At 51.8% G+C, this 12,650-nt stretch overlaps 5 protein-coding genes across 5 annotated transcripts; 3 read left to right on the top strand and 2 right to left on the bottom strand.

Moving 5' to 3' along the window:
* Positions 1-615: 615 nt before the first annotated feature.
* On the top strand, positions 616-1,221 carry COCCADRAFT_25489 (uncharacterized protein; the record flags this gene model as incomplete). Its single annotated transcript, XM_007713104.1, has 2 exons — positions 616-618; positions 889-1,221. 2 exons carry the CDS (start codon positions 616-618, stop codon positions 1,219-1,221), a joined length of 336 nt encoding a protein of 111 aa, XP_007711294.1.
* A 1,066-nt stretch (positions 1,222-2,287) lies between these two features.
* COCCADRAFT_4241 (uncharacterized protein) lies at positions 2,288-3,095 on the top strand (the record flags this gene model as incomplete). The annotated part of the gene is made up of 2 exons (XM_007713096.1): positions 2,288-2,691; positions 2,765-3,095. The coding sequence occupies 2 exons, from the start codon at positions 2,288-2,290 to the stop codon at positions 3,093-3,095; spliced, it is 735 nt and encodes a 244-aa protein (XP_007711286.1).
* Positions 3,096-3,921: 826 nt separating this feature from the next.
* COCCADRAFT_4240 (uncharacterized protein) lies at positions 3,922-5,804 on the bottom strand (the record flags this gene model as incomplete). The annotated part of the gene is made up of 3 exons (XM_007713095.1): positions 3,922-4,563; positions 4,611-5,563; positions 5,612-5,804. 3 exons carry the CDS (start codon positions 5,802-5,804, stop codon positions 3,922-3,924), a joined length of 1,788 nt encoding a protein of 595 aa, XP_007711285.1.
* Positions 5,805-7,568: 1,764 nt separating this feature from the next.
* COCCADRAFT_4239 (uncharacterized protein) lies at positions 7,569-8,943 on the top strand (the record flags this gene model as incomplete). The annotated part of the gene is made up of 3 exons (XM_007713094.1): positions 7,569-7,919; positions 7,969-8,052; positions 8,104-8,943. 3 exons carry the CDS (start codon positions 7,569-7,571, stop codon positions 8,941-8,943), a joined length of 1,275 nt encoding a protein of 424 aa, XP_007711284.1.
* Positions 8,944-9,656: 713 nt separating this feature from the next.
* On the bottom strand, positions 9,657-12,261 carry COCCADRAFT_93603 (glycoside hydrolase family 81 protein; the record flags this gene model as incomplete). The annotated part of the gene is made up of 4 exons (XM_007713137.1): positions 9,657-9,838; positions 9,929-10,069; positions 10,162-10,335; positions 10,401-12,261. The coding sequence occupies 4 exons, from the start codon at positions 12,259-12,261 to the stop codon at positions 9,657-9,659; spliced, it is 2,358 nt and encodes a 785-aa protein (XP_007711327.1).
* Positions 12,262-12,650: the final 389 nt, after the last annotated feature.

The raw sequence follows: 12,650 nt of genomic DNA, 5'->3' as shown, positions 1-12,650 counted from the left end.
TCGTTGCTCTTAGATACTCTAATGTACTATCACCACCAAAGCCTCTCAATCCTTCTAGTGATGTGTCCACGCGGAAATTTCGTCATGTGTGATATCAGTGTGATTGACATTGTTCACATGAGGGTCTACTTCGGCGTCTTGCCCCAACACATAGAACTGCTGACAAGTCATATGAGTCAATAATCGACGTCTTCTACCACATACCTACCGCTTTGTTTACGCAATATCACGCAAAATTCACGAATACAAACGACTTACACGAATAGGCACGCACGTGGCTGACGTGAAAGCGCTCTCATCCCCAACGCAACGCTCAAAAAGCGCCAGCAGCTGCCTGCCTGCGCGTTTGCTTTGACGTCACAACACGCAATGAAGCAGCCTTTTTCAACAATCGAAGGATACTGCTGCCTCCCAGCAGGTCCCATGCGCCCCCCGTAAATCGCGCCAAACGCAGCACTGAAGCCTTAACCCTTGCCTATATAAACCCGTGCTCCGCCCCCCTTCTGCCACTCCTCCACACCAACAACGAGTATATCCTTCTTTTCCCAGAGTCTATTCCTATCTTCTGTCTCTTTTCTGCATTCTTATCTTTTATTTTGATTCCCTTCTTTTGGCATGGTGAGCATGTAGCCGCCATTGCTATATATCATTTTCTTCCCCTCCTTCCGGCCTGTAGGCTGTGATATATTTCCATATATTTTGATATATGATGACCCGGCATGGCGGATATATCTGCCATGACCGGGTTTTGTATATACCCAGTTTATTTGGGTATATATAGGTGTGGGGTGGTAGGTGGATATCCGCAGATATAGGACGGGCTTAGGCGGCGAGGCCGTGGGGTTAGTATTTCACTTAGTTTTGTGTGGCGACACTGACATCGTACAGGTTCGAGTGAAGGAACCACAAGCGTTAAAACCGCTTCCTAGGTTTCTAGGATACCAACGACACAACTACCCCGGAAAGGGTTGTTCCGACTGGGCCAAGGGTCCCAACGAGTCACGTCCCAGTGCGGGCGCGAACGACCGGGCTCGTTGCTGCCCAAACGAACACCCTTGGGGGTTGTTTTGGGTAGGCTCGACCCGGAAGTCGTGCCCGGGCTGTGGCCAACGGATGCCCACCCCAATAGGCAGCAAGGGTGAGAAGATTGCGGCATGGGACATCCCATGCCGTCTTGGAGATGATGGCAAGGCGATCAAGGGTACTGGATTTGCAATCTAGGTCAAGGACACAGGACGCATGTCGACCCTCAGCAAATAAGGACCCAAGGACTCCCGTGCTAGCCGTCACTACAACGGAATGGCAGCACGCCTCAAGTGAATGCTGATGGAACAAGGAGTCACCGCAGATCAGGCGCAGTACCACGCACCTTTCCCATTCCAATGGAAAGACAAGAACGCCAGAGCAGCTCTATGAATGAAGCTCGATGGATGGTACGCCTGCAAGGGAATAAATACCGAAAATACCCCAGCTGCCGACGAGGATCTCAAGGAGATCGAGTGAGATCCCCTCACTTGCACCTTGGAAGCGTGGAAGGATTGAAGATGCATGCATAATACTTTCAATGATTGAGCTTATCCTATTATCTTCAATTATATTGGCTACTTTTATGATATGCTATCTGTCTCATGATTTGGTGTGTCCATCGTTGTTGCTATATGTGAGGCTCTGTTGATGGTGCTCACCGGAACGTATCGCCCAAAAGACCCATAACAACGAGTATAGATAAAGTGAGTCTATTCTCACAGTGAAATCATAGTGAGTAGCAATGTAATAGCCGAGCTCCCGTCCTTGTACATTTGGCTTGCATGAGAAAAGTCAAGGTGAAGGTGCCTCTCACTTGCGTAAATTGCTCGCGAACCTTGTTTGCAGTAGAGATATCAAGGTGAAGTTGTCTCTCACTTGCGTGCATGGTCCGAAACCCCATATATATATCACCCTGTCCGCTGCTCAGCTCTTCTGCTCTCCAACTACACTCTGACGATATGCTCTCATTCCTTTACAAATTCCGCGCTTGTCCAATTTGTTCCTCTACAACTATCTTCGAACGCCCTTTGCCAAGATAGAGGAGAATGGCTGCCATTCTCCCTCAGGGATCATGAGCCTCTCGCTGGACCGCTCCGCCACTCTTCTCCGTAAGTAGTATGTTATGATAAGCTAGCACTGCTAATTCACCCCAGAAAACGCACTGCACGACACAGTGATGACTTATCGACGTCTCGCTGAACTTATCGACGATCTCCCAGCTGACACTCGAGATGCATGAATGGACAAGTCCGAGTCTATCATGAAAAATATGGAAACAAGCCTGCCTGACGAGCACGGCAGTATCGAACCTGACCATGCCATTGTCGAGCAGACGAATGCAAACGCCATCGGTCAAGGACTTACCAGCCCCGAACCCAACACTGAAACTACCAATGCAGAAGACAGTAGTTCTGAAACTAGCAGCACAAGCCATAACACACGCGAGCTCACAGCTGTAATGGATCCATCCCACGGGCCAGTCATGCTAAATATTCACCTCGAACCTTTCCCGGCTAACTGGCAGAACAAAGCCGGCATTCCGCATGCTTTTCAGCTCAGCAAGAATGAACGGTGCAGGCTATGGTACAACGCCTTTCGCACCTCCGATCTATACATGATCGGCACAAACAGAATCCCCGAAACTTTGTACGAACTCGTCCCCTTGTTCGCGCGCTTCGCGGGCAGAAACATCGATACGTTAATTGATTTGGCACGTTCGTGTCATGTATCAAACTAGCGCTTGGTATAACGAGAGGAGCATTGATAACCTTCTTCTTCTTCTGTGCAATCTTGCGGAGGATTCAGAGCGCTGGGAACGGTTGACGTCGCCGGCTGGTGATAGCGCTAGTGGTTGTGGCATAGCTGAGGACAATGAAGATCACATGGTTAGTGGAGATGAGGATAGCGTGGTCGACGACGACAATGACGCGGCCGACGAGGAACCTCGTGACACTGACAAGGAGGAGGAGGAGGAGGAAGCTGAACAGGATGGCGATTCCATGGTTGATTGTAATAATGACGACACGCTCGGGGACGAGGACAAGGATGAAGAGTGTACTACGCAGTGAGCATCGAACACACACACAAGGAGGAAACCTGCGCATACCTTTACGACTCACAAGACCACAACGTATATACTTGACAAACAATATGTCATGACAAAATTGATCGTGATTCATCCCCACAATCCCATGCACTGATGTGCCACAAATACTTACTAACGTGCGACCGCAAAACCACCACTCAGATCCACCACTCAAAAACATCCCCACAGCAGCAGCTCCATCTTTCCTCCCTCTCTCAAACCAGTAGACGTACACAGCTCCAATTCTTTGGTTAAAATACCTAACCGCGCTAAAAACGCGCTCGCGTCGCCACCCCACCAACACCTCGCCCAAACCTCACTTGCGGGGCAGTTTTCTGCGCCCCAAACCTCAACACGTCACGCAAAACATTTGGTGAACAAGATATAAATGTTCAGACTTTAACTCTTTCTATCAATTCATCCGGTATGGTGTATCGGCTAGCATCCGTCGCTTTCATTTCTAATGACAGCGCCCGACGAGAGCCGGGTTCGACTCCCGGTACCGGAAAACCTTCTTTTTTTGTTTTGCGTCGGTCAGTCCTGAAATCTAAGTAAGGATGGTTGACAAGTTATACGAACATTGCTTTTTTGTTCCATTCATTTTTTGCTTCTTCTTTTTGATTCTTTGGAAGGGGTGGATGGAACATGTGGAGCTCATTTTAAACTTTTTTTCCTTGCGTAAAAAAAGGAAAAGAGGTCAAGGAGGTTCAATCACTACGGCGGGTTTGTACACAAGTGATTTGCATCGAAATGCGCGACAAAGCGTGTTATGCATGGTGTTGGGCAGGCCCACTATATACACTACACCATCACTCGTCAGTCTCCGTCTCGCTCTCTGGCGGCGGTGAAAGCGAAGAGCCGGAGCCAAAAGACAAAAAGGCCAAAGCAGCATCACCGTGCCCCCTCCTCGTCGCTACCTGTGGTGGCATGCCCGCGGCAATTTCCAACACCTCCAACAAACCCAGCAGGCGTTCTGAGCACGCATGCAGCAATTTCTTTCCCTGTTCTTCCTCGTGCGCATTACCTCGTTTCCCCTTTCCCGTGCCATAGACACCTTGTCGTGCCTCGATGCCTGTTTCCATGGCGTTGCGGAGTGCCTTTGTGGGCTCGAGAGCATCATGGTCCATCATGTATATGAAGAGCTGCTCTAGGATGAGAGAAATCTTTGCGTTTGCAGCGAAGCTCTGCGTTGACCCTTTTAGCGGGAGGAGCTTCTTTTCAAAGTGTTCTTGTGTGGGCAGGGTGACGAAGTAGTTTGGTAGTTTGCCGCTGATCAAGGGAGAGAGGAGGTTGGAGTTGAAGGCGAATTGGATGCCGTCGGGTAGCTTCATTGTGGGGAGGAGTGCTTGAAAGATGATTGTGGGTAATTGGATGAAGTCTTCGAGGATGGTATCGCAGAGGTCGAATAGGCGTGTGAAGGAGGTAGGTAGGGCTAGGGCTGCTTGTGCAAGCTGCTTCATGTTAGTTGTTGTCGTACTTGAGAGTATAGGCCACTCACCAGAGCCAAGAGACGCTGCCGCAGCTCAATCGCATCGTGTCCGCCCAAGTGTTCTATAGCATCTTGTGTGCTTTGGATACTCTTGTAGTCTTGAAACGCAGACGCTTCATCCGCATCCTCGCCATCCTCGTCCTCGGATGCATCTTGCATCTCGTCGTCGCTAGCATAGTCGGCAATGTCGCCCGTTTCAAAGTCAACCTCGCCGATTCGTTGTTCTTCGTCCTTCTTCCGCTTGGGCTCTGCTGTTTCCTTGTCCCAAATCTCAGGATATTCCTTGAGCGATTCAGGCATTCCAGTCGCAAAGATAGCCTTGACTATACGCCGTCTTCTTGCGCGATTCGTAGGTGCAGACTCATCGCCGACAATGTAATGCCAAAGCAGACTCTCCTGCAAGACGATTTCTGCGTCCACATTGCTGTCTCTGCTCTGCCGGACACTGAATTCCCAGTCGGCTTCAAGAAAGTTCAGCATGACCGCTAGCCACAGCTTCCATCGACTCCACCGCTTCTTATGTACACACGCGCAGTTGAATGCCCATCCCACAATGTGCCAAAAGTCCTCTGCGCGACACCACAAGCTCTTTTCGTTGGCAGCATCGCCGGCTATGCGTTCAATATCTCCACCTGGCTCGGGAGAAAGACTTCCTCCACTTCTGTAACCCGGTGCGCGTCTTCTATTGCGCTCTTCGGGGAAACCAAATGCCTTGCGTATGGTGGGGTATGCGGGGCCGTCTATGGTGCTGCGCATGCATTGCAGGTACTGTAGAGCGGCGTCTGCGCCTTCTATCGCGTCTCTTGACTGTGCTTTTGTTGTGCACTTGGGGTCTACGACCAAGGAAGAGGCAAAAGCAATGTAGGCGGGCGGTGCAAGGTAGCCAACATAGGGCCGTGCAGGTGTCGAGATGCTGGTTCCCGCAGCGAGTAGGCTGTATAGCAGGCCATAGCCGCTTACGTCTGGAACAATCATCAGTATATTTCCCAATATTGTGTCCAGTGACGTACATTGTCCGGCTTCAAGATAAGCTTTGGCATGGTTGGCAAGCTCATACGAGACTTGCTTGGTCGGCCGCCGTTGAGCACGTCGCGGACGAGCCGCTACAGCCTGAAGCGCTGGTAGTGCTGCGCTCGAGTTGGCCGTGTCTGGGGGCAATTGAGAAGTTGTGGGCGCAGAAGCAGGTGCCTTGAGTCGCGCCATTGAGGCGATGCGGCATGGAGTAGAGACGATGTGGGGGACGCGGGGAGACGGACGCGTCGGTTCACGTCATCACGTGAGAGATGGCATGAAATCTCCAATCTCCAATCTCGTATGCACATCAAAGCCGCAGCTCGGGTGAAGGCGAGTCGATGCATTGGAGATGTTTCGTCTGGCCGCAATCATCTCAACAAGAGCATCTCGTGTCCGCATCTATCGAATATCATCAATGGGGCTACCAACATTGCTGTGTTTACGGGCGTATCGGTGCTGACCACCATATCAATTCGCAGCTGAACATTTGAAAATGGCGTGAAGCCAGTAGTGCTGCATTATAGCCATATATGTAGTAGTAGCTGCATGGCAGACAGTTGTAAGCAAAATTGTAAGCAGTGTACATGCTCAATGTGTAAGTCAATCCTGGAGCTGTGTATTCCAGGCAACAAGCCTGTCAGCAACGGCATTGTGTTGAGCCATGCCACATTGGGGCACAGCTCTGGGAGAGGCCGTGAGACTGGGCTTACTCTGTCGCGCAGCAAAGCGCTTTCAGGGCTGGGGTTGACGGACAAAATATGTAACTTTTGTTAGGCGGTGGTGACGTCGCAGCGAGGATGCAGCGGAGCAGGGAAGTTGGGACATGGTGGTAATGCTAGTGTGGTTGCGAGGCAGGGAAAAGCGGGACCGGTTGGCGACGATCCGCAGCGGTTGTGTTTGGGCGCTGCATGGCCGTGACACTTTGCGGGAAGGCGCGACTGGCAACGGGCAACAAGTGGCAAGCTTGCACCTGGCATCGCGCACACATGACATCACCACGCTCAACGCCGGGCAGCCCTCGCGCTCGAATTCTTTCATCACTCTCATTATTAGTAATAAAGGAGAGGGAGAAGGAAAAAAAAGGCGGCTGTGTGAAAGACAAAGACCGGCCGGGGCTTTCTTGGAGCGTGGCCGAGCAATGAAACTCGGGCTTGGCTGTGTTTGACACTGGGGCAGGCACAAGTGTTTGACGGGTCGCTCCACTTCCCCCTGGCAATACCCCTACTGGCTCTACTCTACACAGCCCACCCAGCCCCCAGCCCGCAAGGTCCACGGCGGCGCCAATACGTCGTCATCGCAACAAGTCGCAGCACACGGCTCATCAAAGCCAGGGCCGTCCTCGCTCGCCCCATCTCTCGTCCTCTTGATATGTAATTGCCCGTCCTCGCTCGCCCCATCTCTCGTCCTCTTGATATGTAATTGCCCGAGCACGCTCGGCCGTCCTCTTTTCTTGCCTACCTACCTGCCTGCCTCCTCTCTTCAACCACGGATCATCCGCCAGTACCAGTAGCTCAAGCCTCTTCCCGGCCAATTGCCGAGCTTGCTTCTCCCGCTACTCTACACACCACTGAGCTTGGCTCCAGACAGCTCATATACTGCAAGCCCTGCCGCCCAAGCTGCCCTTCTGACCGACCCTTCGCCCACGAAGCAATGAGTGAGTGTCCCCACCTCCTTTGACCTGTTTTTCCTTTCTTCCCTTTCAACCCCTACCTCCCGCTGTGCGAGTTGGGCCGATTGTGCTGCATTGCCTATCAACTCACCTCAAGCTTTACCCGCCCACGGCTCGTCGCTGCGCCTCATACCAAGCAGCGCACTATCACCAACCTTCCTACCTCGTGCGCTTCTTATCCCATCGTCACACACCGCATCGCTAATCCCCCGGCCTTGGCAGAAGACATAAAGCGACACTTCCACCGCCACGGTCGTGCGCCCAGTTATCCCCAACAGCCTGCCATGCCTCAGCCTGCCAATGGCCGTTATCACGATGAGCGCACCCCGCTCATCGGTCGCACCCAAAACTCTGCAGACGAGTCGCGCGTCAAGACGCTGCCCAAGCACATCTTGCATCTCATCTACGCCACCCTTGCCAGCAATTATGTCAACGTCTTGCTCGTCTTTGTCCCCATCGGCATCGTTGCCGGCGCCTTGTCCTGGAACCCTACCGTCGTCTTCATCCTCAACTTCATCGCAATCATCCCTCTCGCTGCCCTGTTGAGTTTCGCCACCGAGGAGCTCTCCGCCAAGCTTGGCCAAACCCTTGGTGGTTTGATGAACGCGACGTTTGGAAATGCCGTCGAACTCATTGTATGTGCGCACGCATCTGATGGTCCCCTGCGATCGCTAATCCAACCAGGTTTCCATCGTTGCCCTCAGGCAGGGTGAGATTCGAGTTGTTCAGGCCAGTATGCTCGGCAGTATCCTGTCAAACATTCTCCTTGTATGTCGCGCGTCCTAGCTCCCGTCCAACTCCCTTCTAACCCATTTGCAGGTGCTCGGATGCTGCTTCCTCGCTGCCGGTATCAGAGAGCGCGAAAGCCGTTTCAATGAAACCGTCGCATCCACCATGTCGTCGCTCATGGCCGTCGCCTCCGCCTCGCTCATCATTCCTGCTACCCTCTACGCAGTCATGCACACCGACAGCAAGAAGGGCGACCTTGAGACGGACCAGAACATCCTTGTCCTCTCCCACGGCACCTCCATCATCCTTCTCATCATCTACGTTCTCTACCTCTACTTCCAGCTCTACTCGCATCACAGCCTCTTCGCTGATGTCGAGGCACAAGAAGGCGAGGACCAGGAAGAGCCCGAGATCCTCTCGCCCAAGGCTGCTGGTGTTGCCTTGGTCGTCGTTACCATCCTTGTCGCCATCTGCGCTGAATACCTCGTCGACAGCATCGACTCGATTGTTGAATCAGCGCATATTAGCAAGACATTTGTTGGTCTCATTCTGATCCCCATCGTTGGAAACGCCGCCGAACACGTCACAGCCGTCGTTGTTGCATACAAGGGCAAGATGGACCTCGCTATCAACGTGGCCATTGGATCCTCTATGCAAATCGCCCTCTTTGTCACCCCCTTCCTTGTCATCCTCGGCTGGATCATCCACCAACCCATGACTCTCCACTTCCAGGGTTTCGAGACGATGATCTTCTTCATCTCGGTTCTGATTGTCAACTATCTGATTCAGGACGGAAAGAGCAACTATCTCGAGGGCGCCATGTGCATTGCCATCTACGCCATCATTGCTCTCGCCTTTTACATTTATCCCGACGACGCTGCCGGCACCATTACCAACGAGGTTATCAGGCGCTTCTTCGCTACGAGCTAGATCATGACCCTTTTGCACCCCTTTTTCGGTTTGAACCTTGAGCCTGTATGTCGCCTGCAAGCCAGGCCTATTCACGCGCTCGCTGCCGAGAGCAGCCCCCGATTTCCTTGTGTACCAAAAGACAGAGTAAATCGTATCCTACAACCCTTTATGTTTAATTTTGCTTGTCGATTATTTCCTATGTGTTGTTTTTCTCCTATGTACGTTTGGGTGGCTATCCTGTGGTTCTTTTTCCCTGTACGAGTATCTGTGGGGCGGTGCAGCTAGTCTTGGCGTTTTCTCTGCTTGTGGCAGTGCTGCGGGAACAAGCGAAGTGTGGCTGATCTCGATTCCCTCGGTCTGTGCACCACCCCGATCGCCGGGCCCATCAGTGCATCAGGGTGGGATCGGGGGGCCATTGTCGTCTGAGCTGTGCACAAAGTTAAACTTATCGGAAAACAAAATAAAAGAGGAAATGCTTAAAGAGACATCGTCGTGGTGCTTCTACCTTGGTGTGCCATGCTCTGGACAGGCTCCATCTCTCATTCGGCCATTCAATACATACCGACGCTCTCGGACCATCGGCCTCTCTCGGGTTCCGGGCAATCTATCGGCCGTCTCCGTCGCCCGTCAGCCATCAACCCAATCTCACACCAATCCTCCCTTCCCTGTCCCACTCATCTTACTTCCCTCTCACTCCACTCCATCCGATTCGCCTCATTCTCTTGGTTCCATTACTTGCCCCCCTTTGCAAACTCTCCAAGCGCCGCTGCCCACACAAGATACCACGTCCGACTCGCCCCAGCATCGATCCACTGCTCGTCCCAGAAGCCGTTGATTCCATCTCGGAAAAACGCATAACTGGCCTTGGGATCCACAATGGCGAGGTTTGCGTACAGGACTGATCGCCATGCTCCTGTTTTTTTGTGCAAGCTTATGCATTAACAAACATGAATCTTGGCAGACATGATATAGTGGGCGTGTGGAAGGGGATCATCTCTCTCACCATCTACATTCGCCTTTCCATTGCTGAAAAACTTGTCCCATTCCTCTTTGACAAATGTTCGTGGTCGGATCAGCGACGTTGCCGGCGTAATAGGCGCCATGTGGATACCATGGACGAGTTCGGGCGCGAGTCCAAAGTATGCTTTTTCAGAACAGCTGTCAGCAACGTTTACTCCCTGCATGTTGCCTGATGTTCCTTGACAACTCATCATCTTCTCCTGGAGCACAGCTTACAGCAAATGCACATGGTGCTGTGACGCGCATACGTACTCGCATAATCTGCTTTGTTCTCAAACAAGATACCGCACACCTTGTTCTGCACGTAGCGCACCGGATGGTTCCGGTTCCCCGTCTGCAGGTAAATGTATGCGTTGTACGACCGTGCCTGAATAGCCAGCATCAAGTTGCCTGCATGGGTTTGTGCCATATCGTTAGTCCAACTTTTCTGAACTGCTAAGATGGAGGAAACGCACCTCTCCTCTCCATGTTTGCGTCGCCAATGATTTTTCCCCACATCTTCATCGCAAAGCTAGAGAAGGCGTCTTCGCCAGTGCTTTCCATGTCTTTGCCATCAGCACTCTCGAACAAGCCTTTGGCCCAACTGTGGCCATGCCACCAGTCAAACGCTCGGAAAAATGGGTAGTCTCGGCTACCGTAATCGCTTTCCGCAAAGTCCTTGACCAGCATGTTTGTCCATGCCTTGTTGTCACCCTGATATACCCACTCCGGATCCAAATACCCAACCACAGCGGCCGTGTAGATGAAATATGCATAGTGGAAGTGATGATCGTTGTAGTAAGTATTTCCAAAGTCAGCCGACGAATCGGTGAAGCCAGCTGATGAAACAACGCCTTTCCAACTGTCATCGTAGTAAAGCGCGTGCCGTTGCTGATTCTCGACGTACTTTGCAAATTCTAGTTTGATTTTATTCAGGCCAGCGGTAGCAATTGCTTCATGGCCCAGTATATCTTTGATGACCCACAAGATAGTGGCGAATTTGGCAAAGGCTTTGCCTGCGTAGTACATTGTCTCTTGAGGTATGCGCTCCGTCATTGCACGGCGCAGGTCGCGCTCCGCCACTGCGGCGATGAAGGCGAGAACTTCAGGTGGGTAGCGTACGTTGGCGTTGGAGGCCAAGGTAGGATTCCATGGTCCAAAATGCATCGTGACAGGCATGTTGGGCTCGACGAATGTCAGCCGTTCAGCCCACACAGCTGTAGCCATGCCTTTAGTCGAGGTGCGTAGCTGCAGATTCGTCACTTGCTTTTGCATGTCTGGATCCAGAGACTGTATATGATGTGGTAAAACGAACATGAGTAATGGAGAGCGACCGATCTTGGTATACTTGAAAGTGTAACTGCCTTTGCTGTCTTGAACAACAGCACTAAGCTCGGCCTCGCAGACGAATGCACCGCACGCGCGGTCGTATATGACCTCTCCTTCATTTCCTAGTGGGTTCTTTGCCACTTGAATAGTCCCTTTGAAGCCCGGAGGACCGAGTAAGGTGTTTTTGTTAACCATTCGGAAATTTACCGCGTCATATTCGATATCGACTACCGGATTGACATACACAACCCAGCGGTGACCATTCTTGTCGTTGAGACGGTACTTGACTGTCCGCCCTAGCAGTATTGGCCCGGTCATGTCCACGAAACCTCGACGACCCGTGTGAAGCATCGGTGTCGCGTCTCTATATCCAGCTGTGACGAAGCTCATTCCTTGTACAACTGGAAAAGTAATCTTTGGCTCATGCGGAGTGGAATGGAGTCCAAGGTTGATGTTGACAGAGAAGGGGAGGTGCGTATCAGTAGTGAGCGTGGTTCGAGCGTCGAGTTCGACCGCCGTGAGGACAATGTGTTGCTTGTGTGGTGGATTGACGTAGCTGTTGGCAGGCTCGCCAGGTTCAAACACCAAATCAGTCTCCTCAATATGGCTTACACACATACCCCATGTTTGAACCATGCCCGGTTCCGCAAGGCCTTTTCCCCACCAAAGACTGTATGGATGTGTCCATATCGGCTGATTCTGTTTTCCAAGAAATGTATTGGCATAGAATTTGTTTGTATGCAAGGTCCTCATGTCGTCATCCTCCACTCCCTTCCTAGGCACTGGATGGTGACGGCCGATTGGAATTTGTGGGAGTATGTTATCTTCTTGTATCTTGGTGAAGATGTCATCAGGTGTATCATCCTCTGCCATGCCTGATGCGTCATAGTTGAGGGAATTTTTGATACTTTGACGGGCAGAGCGCCAAGGTCCCAATCGTGCCTCTTTTTTGGTAGGCTGCCGAGTTTGTGAGGGCGGGTCAGTCGGTCGAGACTGGGTTGGGCCCATGTAAAACTATTATGAAGCACCCCACAAGTCGTGGTGCGGTTGGTATGAAGGTTTAGGAACGAAATAGGCTTGTTTTTAGTGAATAAGTCGAGGGATCAATGGCTCTCTAGGAAAAAGTGAATATCAATTAGGATAGCCGTGCAGGCAGGAGTGCTCATAGAGAAGAAAACAACAAAGGGTAGCGGGGCAATTGCAGATTTGGGAAAGGACTCAAGTGATGGCAAGACTTACTTGATAGCTGCCATGAGATTTGCGCATTTGCGCGCCGGGAACTCGATGCATCAGTGGTCCCGTCCCGGACGGATCGCGGCCGTTTGAAGGCCAAGTAAACCGATGATCAACAAGGTTGAGGAGACGGAAGAGATACGGAATTTGTGTAGGAGCACGTT

Source organism: Bipolaris zeicola (assembly GCF_000523435.1).
Source record: "Bipolaris zeicola 26-R-13 unplaced genomic scaffold scaffold_55, whole genome shotgun sequence".
Taxonomy (NCBI): domain Eukaryota; kingdom Fungi; phylum Ascomycota; class Dothideomycetes; order Pleosporales; family Pleosporaceae; genus Bipolaris; species Bipolaris zeicola.
This window is presented reverse-complemented; position numbering and strand designations above follow the sequence as displayed.